The 21,866-nt window shown below is 41.2% G+C and overlaps 1 protein-coding gene across 5 annotated transcripts in view; it reads left to right on the forward strand.

Moving 5' to 3' along the window:
• The window catches only part of MYOF (myoferlin), a 128,861-nt gene that overhangs the window by 71,565 nt on the left and 35,430 nt on the right, over positions 1 to 21,866 (forward strand). For all 5 annotated transcript variants that reach the window (XM_075216129.1, XM_075216128.1, XM_075216131.1 and 2 more), the window contains 17 exons: positions 2,044 to 2,157; positions 3,047 to 3,224; positions 5,443 to 5,567; positions 5,891 to 5,997; positions 7,423 to 7,615; positions 8,722 to 8,877; positions 9,466 to 9,597; positions 11,025 to 11,188; positions 12,695 to 12,809; positions 13,113 to 13,218; positions 13,799 to 13,941; positions 17,031 to 17,201; positions 18,602 to 18,713; positions 19,125 to 19,202; positions 19,737 to 19,918; positions 20,014 to 20,172; positions 21,760 to 21,858. In XM_075216129.1, coding sequence (XP_075072230.1) covers positions 2,044 to 2,157; positions 3,047 to 3,224; positions 5,443 to 5,567; positions 5,891 to 5,997; positions 7,423 to 7,615; positions 8,722 to 8,877; positions 9,466 to 9,597; positions 11,025 to 11,188; positions 12,695 to 12,809; positions 13,113 to 13,218; positions 13,799 to 13,941; positions 17,031 to 17,201; positions 18,602 to 18,713; positions 19,125 to 19,202; positions 19,737 to 19,918; positions 20,014 to 20,172; positions 21,760 to 21,858 — 2,334 coding nt within the window. The remainder of the gene's footprint in view (positions 1 to 2,043; positions 2,158 to 3,046; positions 3,225 to 5,442; positions 5,568 to 5,890; positions 5,998 to 7,422; positions 7,616 to 8,721; positions 8,878 to 9,465; positions 9,598 to 11,024; positions 11,189 to 12,694; positions 12,810 to 13,112; positions 13,219 to 13,798; positions 13,942 to 17,030; positions 17,202 to 18,601; positions 18,714 to 19,124; positions 19,203 to 19,736; positions 19,919 to 20,013; positions 20,173 to 21,759; positions 21,859 to 21,866) is intronic.

Raw genomic sequence — 21,866 nt, forward strand, 5'->3', positions numbered from 1 at the left:
GTGTCACGCAGTTTCCATAACAACCAGTGTCAACGATCAATACATCACTTTTCATACAACGTAGCCCGTATGATGGGATGGCTTCCTTTACAAACTAAATATGCTTCCTAGTTATTTACAAAGACATGTAAAAAGAGAACAGATGGAGATCTGCAAAGAGAAACTTGATACAATTTCTAAACCGTGTGCACCAGTTTTATGAATTTTAATCTAAAGAGTTTTAGACACAGGATCTGGTCATTCAATGACTTGTGGACAACAATGTAAATACGATCAACTTAGGGCGCATGTGCAGAAATTATTTAAAATCCTCCAATCCTCTCGCACTCAAATATACAATTGTCTTCAAGTTTTGTGCAATCCGAAGCATACAACCTGGTTGGATTGGAAAGAGCATGTTTCGGAAAGATCTTTTTGGGCAACTCACACTCACACATACGCTTTAGAAATATATTGTTCAATTTGAGCATTTTTGATTGCCCATCACTTGCAAACGGTTGTATCTTAATAGGTGTTGGCAGATTTGAAGATCGTTATTATGCAATCTCTTTTCTGTGCAGTCTTAAGATATCCAGTTTAACCAATTTTTAGAGTTTTCTGTGTGGGACTATTGTTCAATGAAAGATCATTAAGTATCTTAAAATGAAAAATTGTAAAATTTTGTGTGTGAGTACTTTATAATTCTAAATTTGTTGTGTGCCTCACATGTAGTGATTGTAGAATCAAATAACCCTAAAAAGTGCCCATGCACACACACATTTTTAGATGCGGAGAGTAATACACAACAATTTATATTTTCTTTCTATGTAGTAATATATGCGCTTTTAAAATGATTGCCAAGTGTGTGGCTCATGATGGATCTTATCTGTTCAATCTATTCAAAAAGATCTTTCCGAAATAGGATAGTTTTGAGCAGTCTGTACTGGATAACAAATTGTGTGGGCAGATTGAATAATCATAATTACTATTTTTCGACATTTTTTGCTTTTAATTGCGCTAACCGTTCTGGGTCAGGAAATTGAGGATTGGGAAGGTTGTGAGAGAATAATACACATATTGCACTTACAATGCATAAAGTTGAACAGCGTTTGTTCCCTGTACAAATTGTTGAAGGAGCAGTTAGTTACTGAAAATAACTGTCCATAAAAAGTCATATAATTTTTTGTGTGTGCTCCCATAAGACTAACACTGCTCAACATGAATGTATAATCTGTACAATTATGTCTGCTGTTACCAGTCCGTGTGTACACTGCATTGAGCTGGTCCATGTTTGTGGTTTTGAAGGTAAGACTATGTAACACATGTCTTTCACATGTTACATATGTAGCCTGTCCCCATCATTTATTATAACTTTAAATAAACAAAAATATTTTTTCTTTCTTATAATTCTTGAAAGTAGAGAATTATCTTTCAAGTGGCAAATATTTCAAACTAATGTTTTTGTTGATGTGCACATATATTTGTCTGTCTTTGAGGGTCATTTATTTAGTTATTTTTAGTTCTTTTGTCATGTAAATAGACAGAGGCGCTACCTAAAATTACCACATATACACACAATCTGCACCCCTGCACGCTGTTTTAAATATGTTCCACTGAAAAGTCTTTTTTTTTTTTTTCTTTTTTTTGTTTGTTTTTTATTGCTTATTCATGGACATATTAAGGTTTACTTTCGGCTTCCGTCCCACAGCTGTGAGACAATTGCACTGAGACTCTAGTTCTTAAATTACTCTTGGGGGTAGATTTGCAAAAACTTCTAAAGGGGAAGAGTCAATGTGTTGCTCATTGCAACCAATCAGATTCTAGCGATCACTTTCTAGAATGTACTAGACAAATAGAGCTAATCTGATAGGTTGCTATGGACAACACCTCGACTCTTCCTTTTTAGAAATTTTTGTAAACCTACTGCTTAATCTCTTTAATGAGACATATTTGCCCTGTATTATGCATGAAACATCACTTATGAATGTTCAGATATAGTTTGTAATTCCTACACGTATTTAGAGCCTACCCTTTTTAATGTAAACATATGTATTACCTCTGCAGGGTGAAGGTGTTGCTTACAGAGGAAGAGTCTTGGTTGAACTGACAACCAAACTTGATGGTTCTCCTGCTAAAAAGATTGAGGAAATCCCCAGTGATGATTTACTTGTTGTTGAGGTAATTCTAATCGCCACTTCTGTAAATGTGTTTATAAACTTACAACGCATTGAGAGCATAACGTCTGCCAGTAAAGTTTTCTTTTAGTGAGTGCATTGTGCTTACCTCCCTCTATTTTGCATTGTTACTCCAGAGAATTGTGTAAAATGTGGACCGGTCAGCTACACGCTCTGGAGGCGGCCATTTTTGGAGTGACCCCAATACCTGTACCATAGTGTTGTCACTAGATCTTGATGAAATGATAGACGGCATTCTCACTAACGTATATTCAACCCATGATATACATAGACATCAGAGGCAATGTTACACAGCGCAGAACTGTTTCCATTGGTCCTTTTTTACTAATTTGGTCAATTACAAGTTTTAGGAAATACTATGGACCTGATTCATAAAGGAAAGTAAAGCAAAAAATTTAGAAACTTTGCACCTTGGCAAAACCATGTTGCATTGGAGGGGGAGGTAAATTTAAAATGTGATGGCAGATTTATAGTTTGGGTAGGGTATGTCCTAGATCATCTTTAAATTTCAGTGTACAAATAAGCTAACAAATATTTGCGTGCTACATTATAAAAACATCCAGTATTTAACGAATGTACAAAATAAAAAAACTAATTTGCACCCCTTGCATTGTAAGATGGTTTTGTCTTGGAGAAAACTTTTTTCCTTTCCTTAATAAATCAGGCCCCATATATTTTATTGCTGGTGATATAATTGTTGGAAATAACTTTATTATTACAAGTGTGTCCAGCATTGTTTTAAAAAGACAATAGGAAACCCCAACCGCTAAGAACCGCTATATAAAGTGGCTGCTCTCCAGAGAACTGTTTGCTGTGGTTGTAATGTGTTAATTTGCTTTACCTACTGACATCCAGCTTATTCTCTTGTACAGAAATATCAGCGCAGGCGGAAGTTCAGCTTGTGCGCTGTCTTCCATTCAGCCTCCATGTTGCAAGACATTGGTGAAGCCATACAATTTGAAGTCAGCATTGGAAATTACGGAAATAAGTTTGATAGCACTTGTAAGCCCCTGGCATCCACAACTCAGTACAGCCGTGCAGTGTTTGATGGTACGTTTATGTAGTTGTTTTTCTTTTCTATGTATGGATAGCATACAGGGTTTTTTTGTATGGATTTAGATTTTTCAAAAGGGCATCGCAGGAACACTAGGATTAATATTATAGTTGGAGAAAAAGTCTAATTAAAATGTACAGTTGTTAAAAAATAATTGTCACTAATAAATTATTGCATGATGAGACGCTGCGGGATGTTAGGGTGCGAAAACATCACTTATTCTAAGCAATGTTTTATGTATCTTATTACACATGGCCTCAAGCTTAATTGAATCTGCCCCTATGTTTGCTTCTTGCATTTTCTGTATTATGCCTTATTTTTGTTGTGTACTTTCTATAGTATATCTTTTTGTATGCTGCTTAATGTTTTGTATTATTGTATTTATGCTTTTTGAATGTTCTGTATTTCGCTTTTTGGATCCCAATGTTTTACATACTTTACTCAACAGTATTTCCCCACTCTAAGATGATGTAGAGTTAAGGTATTTTATAAATAAACTATAATAATCGGCTTGTTGACTTGTTACTTGATGGTAAATACCAATGTGTTACTCTTTTAAAATGAAACAAAAAGAATTATTTTTTTATTTTGTGTCTCCCTTTCCTCAATCAACTGTGCCTTTTTAGTTGTATAGAGCAGTGGTTCCCAAACTTTTGCAGTTCGCGGCACACTTAGAGTCTCCATAATTTTTTCAAGGCGCCCCTCCAAAATAATTACCGAGCAGTCCTGTTTTAGAAATAGTTGGGTCAAAAAAATGTAATAAGTATTTAGGTCAGGACAGAAATATTTATTTGTATTCAAAAATGCCCCCTCTGCTTCCAGACACGCTGCCCCCTCTCACGCTGCCCCCTCTCACGCTGCCCCCTCCTCTGGCCTCTGTCACGCTCCCTCTCACTCTGCCCCGTCTGCCGCGGCCAGCCAGAGAAAAAACAAACAAAACATAAACTTGCCAATCCGCACGGCGCCGGGACCCAGCATTCTCCACACTCACGCAGCTTGTAACTGAATGTCTATATTCAGTGACAAGCTGCGTGAGAGAGTTGGATGCTGGGTCCCGGCGCCGTGCGGATTGGTAGGTTTGTTTTGTTTGTTTGTTCTCTGCCTTGCCCGCGGCACCCCTGTGACAGCGCCGTGGCACCCCTGGGAGCCGCGGCCCACACTTTGGGAACTGCTGGTATAGAGTATTCACTGAAGGGGTTCCTTCATGAACACCATGTTGCCCAAGAATGAAGGATTCTCCCCATCCCATTTTTTGGCTTCTTACATGGTTATATGTAAAAAGCAAATGGCAATCCCATATATAACCTGATGACTGGTTCTCATTAGAGCACATATCATTTTTGAGAGCCATCTATAAACTCGTGATTTATATATATTAGCTGTTGATGTGGGCTGAAGGTCATGTAACACTAATCTTATTTAGTCATGTGGTGGCCAATCGGTTGTCTGTTTTTTGAAAGGTAAGAGTTCCTACAATTTGCCTCCCAACTTTGGGGCACAGGGAATTTGGATAGGTAGTTGCTACATCACAATGGGGCGTGGTCATGATTGGGCATGTCCACACATCCTGGGGGCTTGCAGAGCAGACTTGTAGCATTAGGCTGCCCCTCCCCATTTACTGCCACATGCATGACACATGCAGAGCAGCGGTGAACAGGACCTATCTCCCAACCCTCTGTCCTGCGGAGCAAAGCTGTCCTGAATGGCACTGCAGGACGGGGCACTAAAGTTGGGACTGTCACACCTAAATTGGGATAGTTGGGGGAGGTATGGTTTGGTGAGGAGCACAGTGATCCTGCTCCTGGCATGTGCACATGTTTATAAATATTTTATTTATCTGACCAGAAGGTCATGAAAACATGTAAAAAGTTGAATATGGAAGAAAGTTGCAATATACTGTGTTACTCTTACTGATAGTTTATGTTGTATGTTCAGATATGTTTTTATTGTCTATTTGTGTGTAAATGACAAGTCTGATTTAAAAGGAAAAAACTCAGTAGAAAAACATTGACGATATATCTCCCTAAACTACTCACTGGGGGTGTGAAGCTCTCACCATTTTGCCAATGACTTGGAATGTTCATTTTATCATTATCTGACCTGAAGCAATCTCTCTTCTTTCTACAACTATTCATACAGTGAATGTTCTACCAGCCAGGAAGACAATATTGTGCAATAATTAGCCTCTAACCTCCACCTTCTCTACACTTGCAGGTAACCTCTATTACTATCTCCCCTGGTCAGACATTAAACCTGTGGTAACACTAACTTCCTTTTGGGAGGACATTAGTCACAGACTAGATTTCGTCAATATTTTACTGGCCATGACAGAGCGGCTGGTGAGTATATTGTTTTCTCGCTGTATGTATATCTACTATAGAATGACTGGGATTATATCCATGGGTAAATTGTCCAGCATTAAATTGGCACTTGTTTAGTCAAATCTATCAAGGCAAATCTGAAGCGATATTGCTCCATATAATAGCTCAGTGGGGAGTGACTGTATTACTCCAGCATATGCGCCATAAGGAATAAAATCAATTTAGCGTAGATAAAGGTACTATAATTCACCTGTGTACAAGCCCTCAGTCTACGGTTTTGTGGGTTTAATCAGCTCATGGAAATCTGTCGGTGGCCTCTAATCATTTTCTTTCTTCTGCAGCAAACCAACATCTCCGCTCTCAAATCAGCAATACAGTCAAAGGTCCCCGAGAATCGATTAGCAGAGATATGGCTGCAATTAATTGATCAGCTGATTGAAGATACTTTGTATGTATTACGATTTAAAATTTGTTATAGATCACCCAAATTGTAGGTAGATGATGTGTACATGTGTTTCTGTGCATGATAATTGGGATGTACACAACTGATTGAGTGTAGGGGGACAAAGTGGGCGGGGGGTGGGGGGCTTAGGGATGGCTTCAGTTGTGACAGAAAAAAACATGCATAAAACTGATAGCGTTCAACGGTTCTTATACAAGTTTTGTATAAGTAGTGCAGGAGTTGTAAGGTCTGCATGCAACTACCGCCAGCTGTTATTCATTAATGGGCCCATGTATTAATTAAATGCAACGATGACATGATCTTTCATAACCATTTATTAAAAAAAATCATTACAAGGACAGCACGTCTGATAGGAGGACGTCCCGGCGATGATTTAAAAACTCTGGTCACTGTCGCAAAGTGGATTTGCACATGTGATAATGACTGGAGGGGAGAGCAGGTAAGATGTGGTGAGAGATCTGAAGATCCCTCTACCACAATGCTTTCCCCCATAGAATTTAAAGGCTAATCCAGGGTTTCCCAAATCCAGTCCCCAGGGCTCCCCAGCAGTGCAGGTTTTCTGGATCGCATGTGACCTAATTAGGACCACCTGTGGATCTGTTACAATGTATCAGTTAGTAATGAATACACCTGTGCTCCAGCAAGGAGATATGACAAACCTGCACTGTTAGGGAGCCCTGAGGACTGGGTTTGGGAAACCCTGGGCTAATACATTCAGATGGCATTGGCCATCACAGGCAAGTTCCAAAAAGCTAAGCTTTTTTTCCTTTACTATTATGGAGATTGCAGCTTAATACGGTTATTGCATAATGCAGAGATATCGCCTGTGTTAGGCTTTCTTTAATGCCAATTTTATTTAAAAATGTCTAAACCATGCAGAAAACAGTCTCTGCATGGTGTAGGGCTTCAGTAATAGGCCTGTATGACATTAATGTCTAGCAATATGTCTGCTATATTCAGGGCCTGTGGAACACCGTAAGCCCGGTAACTGTGGCAGGAGGCCACGGCGCTTACAGGGGTGCCCCGCCACCCTGCCTGTGCCGTTGATATTCCCCCTTGTTCTGCTTCCTCGTTTTAAATAGAGCCGGTATTGGAGCAACTGCAGGGATGTAAGGGGTTGGCTCATGCACCATGAAGGGCAGGGGGCGCTGTAGAGCCCAGCACCGGCCCTGGTTGTATGGTATATTGATATCTACTTTAAGCTTTATTTATCAGGTATTCAATTAATTAACACATGGAAAACCCCCAGTTTTCAGTGTAAATTTATATAATATTACAAATGTTGGGTTTTTTTCGTGGTGGGGTGGGGGGTGTTATATGCGGTTATTGCTTTACTCAGTGCTGTGGTTTCAGGTGAGTCTCTGTCTCTTCTGCGCTACCAAAAGTCAACTTTGTACTACTGATCTTTAGGAAACAGCTGCCCTCTCTGGATGGGAGGTCCAATGTCACAATGCTGGACTTGCAGCTGCAGAAGCTCCGACAGAGTTCCCTCAAACTGATCGGAGAGGCCGCGGTGAGGATGAGGGGGGAAGCTACCGACGTAAAGACCACATTGGCAGAGATTGAGGACTGGCTTGAAAGACTGCAACAGATTTCGGAGGAGGTTAGTATTCGATCCCAGTGTGATTTATAAATACCCTACTAACACTACCAAGGTGCATATTATGTAGGGGAAAATGCGCTCACTACTATAAATGATATAGATATTAGAAGTCATTGAGGAGTTCTGTGACCATATAACATGACAGCTGTAGGCAGAACGCTTTTATAAAGGCCCGAGAAATTTGAGGTTTCTAATATATCCCTGTAATTTACAGGCTGAGATGCATTATTATAATACACAAGTTTTCTTAATGAACACTGAACTGATGACCTGAGAACATACTCTTTTATACAGATTATCCAGACATTTTTCCATAATAGCCTTACTTGTGTATTATAAAATAAATGATCTTTCTTAAGACATGGAACCATCTGTGTATATTTTATATAGAGATAAAGTCATAGGGGTAGATTTATCAAACCTTCTAAAAAGAAAAATTGATGTGTTGCCCATAGCAACCAATCAGATTCTAGCTATCCTTTATGTAGTGCATTCTAGAACAGAACTATAATCTGGTTGCTATGGGCAACACATCCATTTTCGTTTTTAGAAGGTTTGATAAGTCTGCCCCATAGCGAGGGAACAGATATATAATCAACAAATTGGTTGTTATTTAAGATCATTTAACAGGTCAATATTAATACATATAATGTGTATGGAAATTTCCAGTGCTGTGTTTTATTTTGGCAGAGAAAAAAGCAAATCCAATCTGAATATTTGACAATGTAACCTGCTGGGCAATAGTAAACCTTCTGATTCATGTGGACACTGACTTACTCCATAGGGACATAACTAATAAGGATGAATGGGTGCAACGGTGTCATCCTGAGGGGCCCAAATTATACACAGCTACCCTTTACTTCCTACCATTGTACGCTGGTTTATTGGACTATATCCTACGCCATATCTGCTCTTTACATGACACCTATGGGGATGTCCTGCACCCATTATACTGCTCGGTTATATCATAAATACAAGTTTAGGGGGCTCAGTAAGACACTTTACCCTGATGCCCTGTGAGTAGTACCATGGCAGTAACTAACTGTAGTATTTCATGGATACTATTGGGGAACGTGAGGAACTTTTCTGATCTTGTTTCCATCCAGCCACAAAACAGTATGCCAGATGTGATCATCTGGATGATTAGAGCGGAGAAGAGACTGGCGTACGCCCGTGTTCCTGCCCACAACGTGCTCTTCTCCTCCACCAGCCCAGAAGCCTGTGGGAAACACTGCGGAAAGACTCAGACCATCTTTCTACAGGTAGGAAATAAAAGGTTGATGTAATGAAGTGTAGATGTGGTGTCATGCTACAATATAAATGTACAATTCCACCATTGGAGGAAAGACATTGGGATATCTACCCTTCTCTACTGTTCTCCATGCTGCTGGTCACACTATTCTCAAATACCTATCAGGTTTTGGTGCTTTTCTTTATGCCTTGTGTGGGTGACAGTTGACCTATACTCAAATTGAAGGCAGCCATTTTTTGGGGATGACCCAGTGAGCGTTCATATAAAGGCTGACTAGAAATCATTGCCTCATGAATATTGACCAGAAAGTGACTCTGCGATGGCACTGGTTCGTAGTGAAGCGGTAGACAATGTTTTCTTGAATACAGTTTGTCCATAAAATGACTGCCTCCGCTGTGTGTGGATGACAAGTGCATTTTAGATACTCCTAATAGGTGTTGCATGGACCTTGTGAATAAAGACTTTGTAGGTCCACATGGAATGGTATTAAAATCCCCATATGGGGCACCTGGTGGTACTGCTGCATGAAATGGCACCTGTCTGGCTGAGCGTGTGCGAGATTCTAACGATTTTATGTTTTATCCGGAAATTTCTCTAGTACCCAATGGATAAAAACAAAGGTACTAAGATTCCTGTTCAGCTGAGAGCGAACATTTGGCTGGGGTTATCTGCAGTTGAAAAGAAATTTAACAGCTATGCGGAAGGGACCTTCAGTGTGTATGCAGAAATGGTGAGTGTGACACGTTCACAATATAGTTTAAAATTGCACATTTATTGCTGGGTACAGTACATCCTGCTATATCAGGCAAGCACAATAGGTGGTTCATGCTTTCAGGAAGACATTCTTAAAGGGCAATTCAATTATTAAACTAGATCTGTAATATAGCTTCTCTTTGCCCATGGAATGTGTGTTTTGCTGGTGTGAAAATAGTTGGTAAGACCTCATCTGGAATATGCAGTACAGTTCTGGGCACCACTCTATAAAAATGATAATTTGGAACTAGAAAAGGTTCAGAGAAGGGCGCCAAAATTGATAAAGGGAATGGAGTCATTAAGTTATGAGGAAAAGTTAGCCAGGTTAGGCATGTTTACTTTAGAAAATAGGCGTCTAAGAGGAGATATGATTACTATGTACAAATACATTAGGGGTCAATACAGAGAACTTTCATGGGAACTTTTTACCCCAAGGACTATACACAGGACACATGGTCACCCCCTAAGGTTAGAGGAGAGGACATTTCACAACCAGCAAAGGAAGGGGTTCTCTACAGTAAGGGCAGTCAAGATATGGAATTCATTGCCAGGGAAGGTTGTGATGGCAGATTCAATAGATAGGATTAAAATGAAGGATAGTAGTGGATATAGGGTAAAAATAGGACTGCAATATTGGGTCTGGGGGGATTTTCACAATTGAAACAGATTGGCTGTTGCTTACTCTGGATTAATTTCAAATATAAGTGAAGGATTGCAGGAGATCCAAAATAGGCTGAACTTGATGGACTGCATCAGCTGGTGTTTGAATCCTGCCTGAGCAGTTGCAGAGAAGGGAACACAGAACTCAGAGTGAAATGATAGGTGCCCCGGACTTGTATATTCACATAATGCCCATCTATTAAACTGGGTGCACACTTATGCAATTATCATTCAGATCACACGATAAACGACCCTTTGCTCATATATTGCAAATCATGATCCTGTTTTATCATGCCAAAGCACATCACATCTGTTGTTTTGATTTTCTAAACTTCCTAAAAATTACGATCAACGATGGAACGATGTCCAGCAAATGTAGAAGTGTGTACGCATTCACAACCAACCATGTAGGCAGATATCTATAGTGTACCATGGTATCTTCACTAGATGGTTATGAGAGACGAAGAGCACAGATCTGAAGGTAAATCATTTAGATGAGTACACATAGATTTGATTTCTGAAAATCCCAATGAGCATGCAGATCTGAGGTAAGATTGCCTAGGTGTGTACCCAGCTTTACATGGCCACATCCTGCATGCATTGTGAATTAATGCATTCTACTTTTTTTTTTTTTTTAAGAATGTAGTGGGGGTTTTTGGGGTCTTTTTATTTTGTTGTTGTTGTTCAATGGAATCCACAAACTTAAGTGTAACACTTCAATTTGTTTTATTTGTTTTTGAATAGTATGAAAACCAAGCCCTGATGTTCGGGAAATGGGGAACCACAGGTTTGCTGAAACGTCCAAAGTTTTCTGACGTCACTGGAACGATCAAACTGAAACAAGAGCATTTCCTCCCACCTAAGGGCTGGGAGTGGGAGGGGGAATGGATTGTGGACCCCCAGAGGAGGTGAGATTTCCTCTGGTTCTAACAAAAAATCCACATATGAAATCTAAGGCAATACTCTCCTGAGAATAAAGTACAATGTATTAAACGTAGCCTAATTTACAGACAGTTTGGGGGTTTCGCTCACTGTTGCTGTTACTGATTACTAGCGCTGCTTGGTCAAACCAGCTACTCGCCAACTGCACGAAGGGCATGGCTGGTAACATTTATCCTAGGGGACAAATATAAGGCCAGGGTCTAATATAAGCTCGGTTTTAAGTAGCCAAGATCTATAATGACAAGTATTCAATGCAGACTATTAAAGTGATCTCTGTGTAACACAGAGAGCATTCTAACAACCTACATACAATACACAGAACAGCCGTCTGACCAGGGGCGGACCCAGACATTTGCCCTACCCGGGGCGATTTTAGGGGGGGGGATTTAGGGCCCGCCCCCTTTCTGTGTTCTAAGGCTGCCGGCGGCTGCACAGTATGTGCAGGTCCGTTCAGCAGTGAAAGTGTGCTGTCCCGCTGCTCTGATTGTGTTTAAAACACAATCAGAGCAGCCTGGCAGCACACTGTCACTGCTGAACAGACCTGCACAGTGTGCAGCTGTCGGCAGCAAGCCCCTGCTAGGGGGGGCGATCGCCCCCCCCCCCTGGATCCGCCACTGCGTCTGACCAATGCACAATACAGAGAGCATTCTAACGATGTCTGTACACGTGAGAGCATCTTATTGACCCACATCCAATAGAGAACATCCGTCACTACCATCGTACTTCCCAAGAGCCGTCAAATTCGTCCCAATCTCCACTAGTGAGCTCTGCTTTCAATAAACATTTTTTTTACTCAAAACTTGTTTAAATATTATTACATACTTGCACAAGGCACCGTAGCTACAACCCTATACATTACATTTATACGTTTAATATTTTTCGGGGGGGGGACGGGGGACAACTAATTTATTGCTTTATATTGTTCTTGACAGTGATGTAACTGTATAGGATGAAATGCTGTCTCTAACAGCTGAGCTGGTGCAAGTTCAACTGTTTCTGCAGAATGGACATGGCTGCCCCCCCCCCCCCTTTCTCCTCCTTCCTGTCCCCTTCAAATACACATGAATGCTGCCTGTCCTAGATGAGCGTCCCTGCCGAGGGGGATCACACATGAATGTGTCCAGTGGTATCTTGATGGTATTGTTGGGTGGATCTCGGATTGGAAAAACCCATATGCCAAAATCGGTCACTCAAATACATACTTGCCTACTTCCTCTAACTCCCCTCCCCGGAGATCTCGGAGGAGAGGTTCGGTGGCCTCTGCGGTGGGGTGTTTGACATGGCAATTTGTGTCATTTTTCCCTATGCAGCACAAGGCCGAAACTCACGTCATTGAGGTCTCCATCCCGCCCACTTCACTAGCCGTACCATGTGACCAATTAGAGAGACTTCTATGCCAATAATAAGATTCACAACTGGGACAAGGGTTTCGTTGAAGCGATCTGTTGAATTGCTGATCTATGTCTCTGCAGTTTACTGACTGAAGCGGATGCTGGCCACAGTGAGTTTAACGATGAGGTGTATCAGAACGAGAGCCGATATCCTGGCGGTGACTGGAAACAAGCTGATGAGGCATACACCGATATTGTAAGAAACAATGAGATATGCAAACTTCCATATCATAAGATGCAATTATCCTTAGAGTAAGGGAATAATAGAATACTTTGTAAAGTTTATGGGCCGACCTGCACTGGCATTGGGGTAGGCAAAGCTTTGTACTATAACATTGCAATCAGAGGTATAACGCCTTATCTTGGCACTAGTCGTCTTTTATCAGGATAACAGAATCCTATGTGCAGAAACATTGTATTTACTCTGATCCAGTTTTTTAGCTGAAAAGCCGGCTGTCTTCTGTTCTGTTTCATAATTTGTTGTTCAATTTTCTTTCAGAATGGGGATAAAAACCCTTCTCCGGGAGAGTTTGAATGCCCAAGTGGATGGGTGTGGGAAGACGACGCTTGGGTCATTGATATTAATAGAGCTGTGGATGAGAAGGGTATGACATTTTGTTTGTGTAGATTGTTTTACATTATAATATGACAATTTAAAGAGACCGTGAAAAGGTCATTAAAAATCTAGTCTTCTGTGTAGTCCAATTTTGAACTCTTTATCACCAACTCCAATTTAACCATTTGGTCCATATCTCCACATTCTAAAGTTCATTCAAACGTCCGGTTTTCTGGGCATCTTGCACATTACACGTTTTAGTTAAGTGTCATCCGTTTTTGGTTTTTTTGGGTGCGGTGCTTGGCTGTAATATGGACATTTTTTTTCTGGACTCCATCTCTAGGGTCACTGAAGTTACTAATGGGTTATCCAGAGTTGACATGCTTTACACAACTCTACCCTGAGATGGTTAATGACCCTCTTAGGTGTTTGCAACCCTTTGTCCAAGTTAAATATGTCCATTATCCAATACTTAGCCAATAGCTATCTGTCTTTTTGTCAACTAATTACAATACTATTTTAAAGAATAATTCAGATATCTGCAGCTAATTTTGCTGGATACATTATTTAGACACGTGTTAGATTGATCAGAAGCTGAGGTTGTTGACTAAGATGAGCTTCCGTTCCAGGTTGGGAATATGGAATCACCATCCCTCCAGACAATAAACCTAAATCCTGGGTGGCTGCTGAGAAAATGTATCACACACACAGACGCCGGAGACTGGTGAGGAAAAGGAAGAAGGACACCAGTGTACCCACGGCTGTAAGAAAGGTAAGACGGGGTAGACAGTCTCCCAGCATGTAGTAAGTACTATAGTAAGTAGAGGTAACTACTGAGGAGGATTTCAAGAGGGGGCTTTCCAAAAGCTTGATTTCCAAATAAAGCAAAGGGTTTTTTGGGGAAACAGAAAACACCTCCCCTAAGTCTACACCTGTACACTACTGCATAAAACCATGAGGTACTAAAACACTATGTAGGGTAATATAGCCACACACAGACTTTGCAGCATATCACATAGTCACTCTTAAACTCCTATAGCGCATCACACAATATCTCCCCCTGTACTCTGCAGCGTATCGCCCAGTGCCTCTCCTTAGGAGTTCTAGGCACTCGTAGACCCACCTATGTGCGACCCTGCTCTACTAGTAAAAAATGGTCATGTGGGAAGAAATCCAAACAGTATTAAGGGGAAAGTTACTGATGAATGAGGGGATTTGTTTAAAAAAAAAAGACATTTTCCATACACCACCCGCAGTGAGAAGAAAAGGCGCAGACCATGCCCACCTCTGCTAGTAGTGGCCCTGCTACTGCTCTGGCATGTATCAGAATGTCACTTTAAAAAGCGAGTGCCCAACACGCTTATGCATCTTCTGTGACTTCCACCTCTGTCCCCTCCAATCAGTGCATTCAAAGAACACTGAGGCTAAAGGACAAATCAGCCATTCACAGAATCCTGAGGAGCATCTAAGGGTGTCTGAGTCCGATGTGTGAGTCTGATATTTCAGAATCTGAAGCTGAATTTATGATGATTTTAGACATAGAAATTGGGGATGCTACTTTGGAAGTTGCTAATGTTGAAAAAGATGAAGTGGATATTGGTGGATCTGACAATGATGAATGTGTTGGACTTGAACTAATAATAAGGATGATGTTGATTGTGACCTAGTAAGACAATCAGTGTCCAACTAGACATTTCTATTCTGTTACCTAATTTACATCGAGGTCATTAATGTTTTATCAAAAGCAGGAAAATGATTTATAGTAACGAGCAGTCCAGCATCAGCTAGTAGCAGAATGGATACACACCATGCAATCTTCACCGTAAACACCTCTTCATCATCAATATCCTCATTATTCTTAAAGTTCAGCATCCAATCCCAACCCCTAATGCAATCCATGATTCCCAAGAAGAATTCTTGTGCTCTTTAGCTATGTCTGCTGGGGGTGAAACTTCTGTACAGAAGGGGACCAAGACGGAAGAGTTTTCAAGAGGAACCAAGTATGACAGTCAGCATCTTGTTGCACAGCAGATCACTAAAGTCATGACGGCTATGTTGACATCCATTTTCCACCATCAATACATCAGGTTTTAGCAGATTAGTTGAGATCATGTGTCCACGCTAACAAATTCCATCTGAACTCCATTTCTCCTCAACAGAATTCCTCAGCAGTATCGGAAGGTTAAACAAAAAGTAATTTAGACTCTAGCCAATACCATGCACAGACTATGCACTTATCTAGGATATGTACAGCAGCGGTACTGGCCAAACAGAAGACTACATGACAGCAGCCGCACCTGTAGCATCATCCTCCTCTTCATCCTTTCAGCATAGTAATGATGGCACACAGTGCCAGGTCACTCACAGAGCAGCTACTCTCCGTATACCTGGCTTCACTAAGAAACATACCGGTGTCAATCTGTTGGCAAAGCTCAGGAATGTCCTAGCAGTATCACCCCACCAAGACCCTCCCCAGGATTCCTCATTGCCCATAAAGTAGCAAACATTGTATGTGCATTATGACTGGGTGAATTTCAACACGTTCCATGATTTGCACACACAATAATTTTTAAACAGAATTTTTAAAGAGATTCTGAAACTCCAAGTTTAGAGGTCTGTGCAGGAGATGTCTGAGCATTCTCAGCATTCAGCAACCACATGTAAAACATTGCAGAAGCTTAAAAAGAATATATAAAATATATAATATATATATATATATATATAATCTGTCATGCCACCAACTGAAGCAAGAGGTTGGGACAAGGGGGCACACTTCCATGCTTTATGTGCCAGGGGGACAGCAACAAGGCATCAAGACCTAGACAGCAAACCATGAGATAGGGATAGGGGGTCATGTTACCTTACTCCAGCAGATTGGAGAATCCTTAATGTTTTATGCAAGCTACTGAAACCATTTGAAATTGGAACAAGTGAAATGTGTTCTGACACCGCCCTTCACACAGTTCACACAAAACAACCCTCTGACCTATATTGCTGTAGATTATATAGCCCACTAAGCACTCTTTTTAACTTTGCAATCTGGCTGGTCCAATATGTAATATGTAGCACTTACCCTCATGTATCAAACTCCCTTTATCCCATAGATTGTAAACTTGCGAGCAGGGCCTTCTCACCTCTGTCTGTGTGTATGTATTACCCAGTATTGTTTTATTACTGTGTCTATTTCCAATTGTAGAGCTATAGGGAATTTGCTGCCGTTTTATAAATAAATGAGGTTGATGTTGCATTTTAGAAAAGTTTCAGGAGATGTGCAAGAAAATTCACTAGAGGGAGCTCTTGTCATACTTAATAAACCAGGACATGGAGCAAACACGCACATCCTGGCGATAGGCAACATTCCTCACTTAACAAATTGTTGCATTACAACTGTGTTGAGGCTGATGGGAGGTTCAGCTTAGTATTGGTGGACACCACAAACAGTGAGCCCCTTAAACCTTGTCAGAGCAGGTTAGCAGGAGGATCCCGATAATTCCGAATAAATTAGAGCTGAGGGGTTGTGTACAAAATTTTGAACTGTTTGTGCCTCATTGATGGCACAGATTCCTAATGAAGTCATAGGCTGGATTCTCATGAATGTTGGTTCATTGCACGTAATAACTTTCTCCATGAGTCCGACCCTGCTCCAGTCTCTTGTGATTTACTGACCGCTGTATGCTATATACAGTGTTGTATCTTGTCCAGTGTTAATTCTGAATAAACATGGTTTATAACGGGGTACACTGTTGACCATAGTATAGAGTTATGAAAATATTCAGGTAGATTTCAGGATTTTTGACCCCCCCCCCCCCCCCCCCCCCAATCCAGCTTCATAATCCTGTGTTTCTTTCTGGTCCTATCCAGGCCACCTTATCCGACGGTCAGGACACTTGGGAATATGCTGCGCTCATAGGCTGGAAGTTTCACCTGAAGGAACGCAGCTCTGACACTTTCCGTCGAAGGCGTTGGAGGAGGAAAATGGCTCCCGCTGAAAGTCTCGGTGCCTCTGCCATCTTCAAACTGGAGGGCGCTCTTGTAAGTAGTAAGAACAGGAACTGGGAGAGAGAGAAATGGGACCTTACTTATAAACATAAGGTTGTGTCTTCATGATAGCATCTAATAGGAACACTTGTGTATTTTAATATGCAATTTACTGTAGATTAGAGGAATATTCAAATATTCCTTCCCATTATAGGCCTTAAGAACACTTGTCTGAGTACCTAGGACAGAGTTGGCTAACCTGTGACACTCCAGGTGTTTATGAAACTGCAAGCCCTAGCATGCTTTGCCAATATATAGCAGCTTATTGCTGGAAGGTTATGCTGGGACTTGTAGTTTCACAACACCTGGAGTGTCACAGGTTAGCCAACACTGACCTAGGAACTCTGTGATTAGTAATATCACTGTAGTACAATGATGTGATGCATCATCCTATATGCAGTCTAACTCACACTTGCCAACATCTGTTCTTGGGCTTCCGGGAGATGCCGGCTGGGACGTGGGCGTGCAGGGGGCGGGGCGCCGAAATCGTGTCATTTTGACCGGGTGAATCGCGGCGTTTAAACCGCATTTTGCCCACTTCACTAGGAAGTGGGCAGATCAGGGAGATTGCCACACTCCTGGGAGTCCGGGAGACTCTTGCGAAATGCGGGAGTCTCCCGGACATTCCGGGAGAATTGGCAAGTATGGTCTAACTTAAAGATAATAGTCCACCTGATGTGTAAAGGGCTTGTACCACTCCCTCAATTGATGTATTTACTGTGATAAATGACAAGACACTCCACAGTGTGTTCTGGGATGAAAAGTGCGCACATGATTGGATGAGAGCTATAGCATGCATCATGTGACTGGCTCACACCAATAATATGGTGTGATCTTTGACCCAATGCTTTGTGCCATTTTTATTTCTGTGAAGTGTCTCCCACTGATTACATTGGATATAGATAAAAGTGTCTTTGTGAAACAATGCATTTTATTTGGTTATTTCCAAAATGGACCCAATACTGCTAAATTAATGGAACCATAAAACTCCAGGTAAGCTCTCATATGCCGGCCACACAGATGCTCTTCAAATAGGAGTCTTGAAACGGTAGATACTGGATGTCGGTCACTGCACTGTGTGGGATTGCTTTCAGAGGTTGTTCTTTTATAGTGTATAAATACATTGCGATGTCATATTACCGTTTGGCCACTTGGTGTCACTACTCTGCAGTTTATTGGATAGTAATTAAACTTGGTAGCCGAATCTCTAATTTCTGACTATTAATAATAAAAACATCAGGCCCATACTTCTGTGTACAGATAAACACAAGCAGATGTACTATAGAACCACATGAAAATAAGTTGTATTCTTTATGAGCCAATTCCTGTTAAACCCTCTATCCTGCTAGAGTATGCGATATTACATTGGTTACATGTGTCCTCACTGTATGTAGGGTGCTGATACAAGTACGGAGGAGGGAGAGGAGAAGAAAAGCTCTGAGAAGAAGGAATCCGCCACTGCTGTCTTTGGGGCAAACACACCCATTGTTTCCTGCAAGTTTGATCGTAAGAGCTCACTCCATAAAATACACTCACATGATAAACCTATGGACCTCTCATATTCAGATAGTCTTCAGTCTGTATGTTTAAATCGTTCATTGAAGCTTATGACACATAAGGCAGCTATTGTATATTTACTAAAAAGGAGATAGTCGCCAATCCCGTCTAGCGCACACATCCGACATTGAGTTATCAAACTCTAAGGGTTGCGTTACTTTATTCTTGGTGTTCCGTTTGGTTTGGCTGGAGGTGTTACACAGAAGAGACGGGTTAGAAAATGCCTTGCATTAACCCCCCCCCCCCCCCCCCCCCTTCCCCCCCTCTTTCGGTCACTGATAACCAGATTATGTTCTGTATAACATGAGGCCCTTACACATGCCACCACCTGACATTGACGGTTTCTTTCTTCTCTTTAAGGAGTGTTTAATTACCACCTTCGCTGTTACCTGTATCAAGCTCGCGGCCTCTCTGCCATGGATAAAGACAGTTTTTCTGGTAAGACTACGGACAATAGGAAAGGGCCTCCTTTTTTTTTTCTCCCCCAATTCTATTGTATATTATACAGAAAATAACAAAAGTGTAAAATATATTCAAGCACCAATCATACCGGTATACATTGTCTAGTAAATATTTCTCTGTAGAGTTCTTCCTTTTTTTTTTTTTTTTGTCAGACTATAATACTGTACTATTTGAACATTTTGAAAAGGGTTCATATATAATTATCAAGCTTAACCTTTTATATACGTAAAAGAAAATACATCAAAATAGAAACCAAAAGTAAACTACTACATAGGACAAGAAATGATCTTAGCCATTTTTATTTTTTTTAGATGTTGTTCACAAATCCATCCGCTAGTTTTACTAGAGCAGGGTAGGCAAACTCTGGCTTGACAACTGTTCATATCCTGCCAGCCATAGGTAGCCTGGGAATGGGGGAGTGGGTGTGTCCATGACACCAGTATGTTAAGTGAGTTAGGTTTACAGGAAACAAAGATGGCCGACTCACATAATTATTTGTTTTACTTTTAGATCCGTATGCACATGTATCGTTCCTTCATCGCAGTAAAACCACAGAAATCATCACTGCGACTCTGAATCCATCATGGGACCAAACCCTGATCTTCAATGAAGTTGAAATCTATGGCGATCCGCAAGCAGTAGCGCAGAATCCTCCCAATGTAGTAATTGAAATATTTGACAGTGACCAAGTGGTATGTAGGAGGCGTCACTCCAAGTAGCTTAATGATTTCTGATCCTCTCCAGCTCTGCCTTCAGGCTTTAGTTTCTTTTCTGATGTTTGTTTCAGGGAAAAGATGAATTTCTCGGCAGAAGTGTTTGCTCGCCAATAGTAAAGTTGAACCCCGGGATTGACATCACCCCGAAACTCCTCTGGTATCCTGTATTGAAATCCGATAAACACTGTGGGGACATCTTGGTGGCTGCAGAACTTATCCTCCGTGACAAGGTCTCATTTTTATAAATGTAATATCAATGGGGGTGAAATTATTGTCCCCTCAACAGAAATATCAGACAGATTTACTGTTATGTAACTTGTAATGAAGCCACGCCCCACCCGCACGCCACGCCACGCCCCACACACATGCCACGCCCCATCTGCACAGAGCCTTATGTAGTTCTCCAGTTCTGTGACAGGACAGAATATAGTGTCCCCCCTCCCTCTTTAGATAAATTCCAGTTACATCTTTATATGGACGATCATTTTTTTCCCCATTCACTTTGATATGGGTGTACCTGTGTGGTGGTTAGAGGTTATTACATTGACGAGGGGCATCAGATATGGGTGTACCTGTGTGATTGTGAGAGGTTATTACATTGACGAGGGCATCAGATATGGGTGTACCTGTGTGATTGTGAAGTTATTACATTGACGAGGGCAGTGTCAGTGAAGTCCTGTACATGAATAATCAGAGTTCTACCAGTGAGCGATCATATAGCTGCTCGCTAAACCTAGTATTTTTAAGGGAATTCTACAAACCGCTGTAACCCAAACGTACTCATTACTGTAAGAAGAGCACAGCTTATTGAAACAAAAAATAGTGATTTTATTCTCATTAAAGGAATTGAGGGAGACTTGCAAAAAGACTTGTATATCCTATTTGCTGATTTAATAGTATAGACACAGCCAGATAGGTATTTTATCCAGTTTCCAGACCAATATTATTTTGTGGGAGGGGTCTGAAGAAATCAGTGTAGAATGAAATGAATGCCCAATAGGCCTAGAAAATAAGAATTCCTTTAACCCCATTGTCTACAGGGCCGCCAAGAGAAATCTCAGCCCCGCTACAAGATCTTCTTGGGGCCTAATTCATAGCTACAGAATGGGGCGGGACATACCAGACTGGTGACTCCACCCATGACACAGGCAGGCCTGGGCCCCAATGCTTTTTGTACCTACCCTCATTCCTTCTCAACGCCCCTGAGTGACCGTAAGTCTCACTGGGAACAAGGGACTTAACGCTCCCTTTAAATACAAATCATTCAATCCTATTGTGGCGTTTTCCACTGTGATCATTGTGATGGGCAGTGTAGGGATTACTTGGGCAGTTTTAGGACTGCAGGTTAAGGGGAATTTTATTATATAAATCTTCTGGTAGTTCATTAGGTTCAGATTTAGAAGACGAAATAGAGATTTGATCATGTGCCTAAAATGTTCTCTCCCTTTATGGCTGAATGTCCACTCCAGTATTTGGCAACTACCAGGCTGTGAAAAATATAAATAAGGGACAGTTGAATACTACAAACTGTCCCAATTCAGGAGATTGTCCTGATTTCTTTCGACAAAATATGGACTGAGCTTTGTTATTCAGAAGATCACAATATAGGTACAAGGTTTGGCTGGATTGGGTGTTGAGAGATCTGAAATCTCTTATAGAAGGAAGCAGTGTGTGGTTACTTGTGGCTTTAACATTTTCTGCTCCCAAATTATCATCAAATAATAAATGGGGCATTACCTTGGGAGTGAAGAGAGGCCCTTGAACAATACGGGATAGTTTTATTTGTTAATGTGTAATATATGTCCATGCTTCCTTAGGATGGGTCAAATCTGCCAATATTGCCACCCCAGAGGGTTCCGAAACTGTACATGGTGCCTCAAGGCATCCGTCCCGTGGTTCAGCGCACCGCCATTGAGGTAAGCCT

This window comes from Mixophyes fleayi, chromosome 6 (genome assembly GCF_038048845.1).
Source record: "Mixophyes fleayi isolate aMixFle1 chromosome 6, aMixFle1.hap1, whole genome shotgun sequence".
NCBI classification, from domain to species: Eukaryota; Metazoa; Chordata; class Amphibia; order Anura; family Limnodynastidae; genus Mixophyes; species Mixophyes fleayi.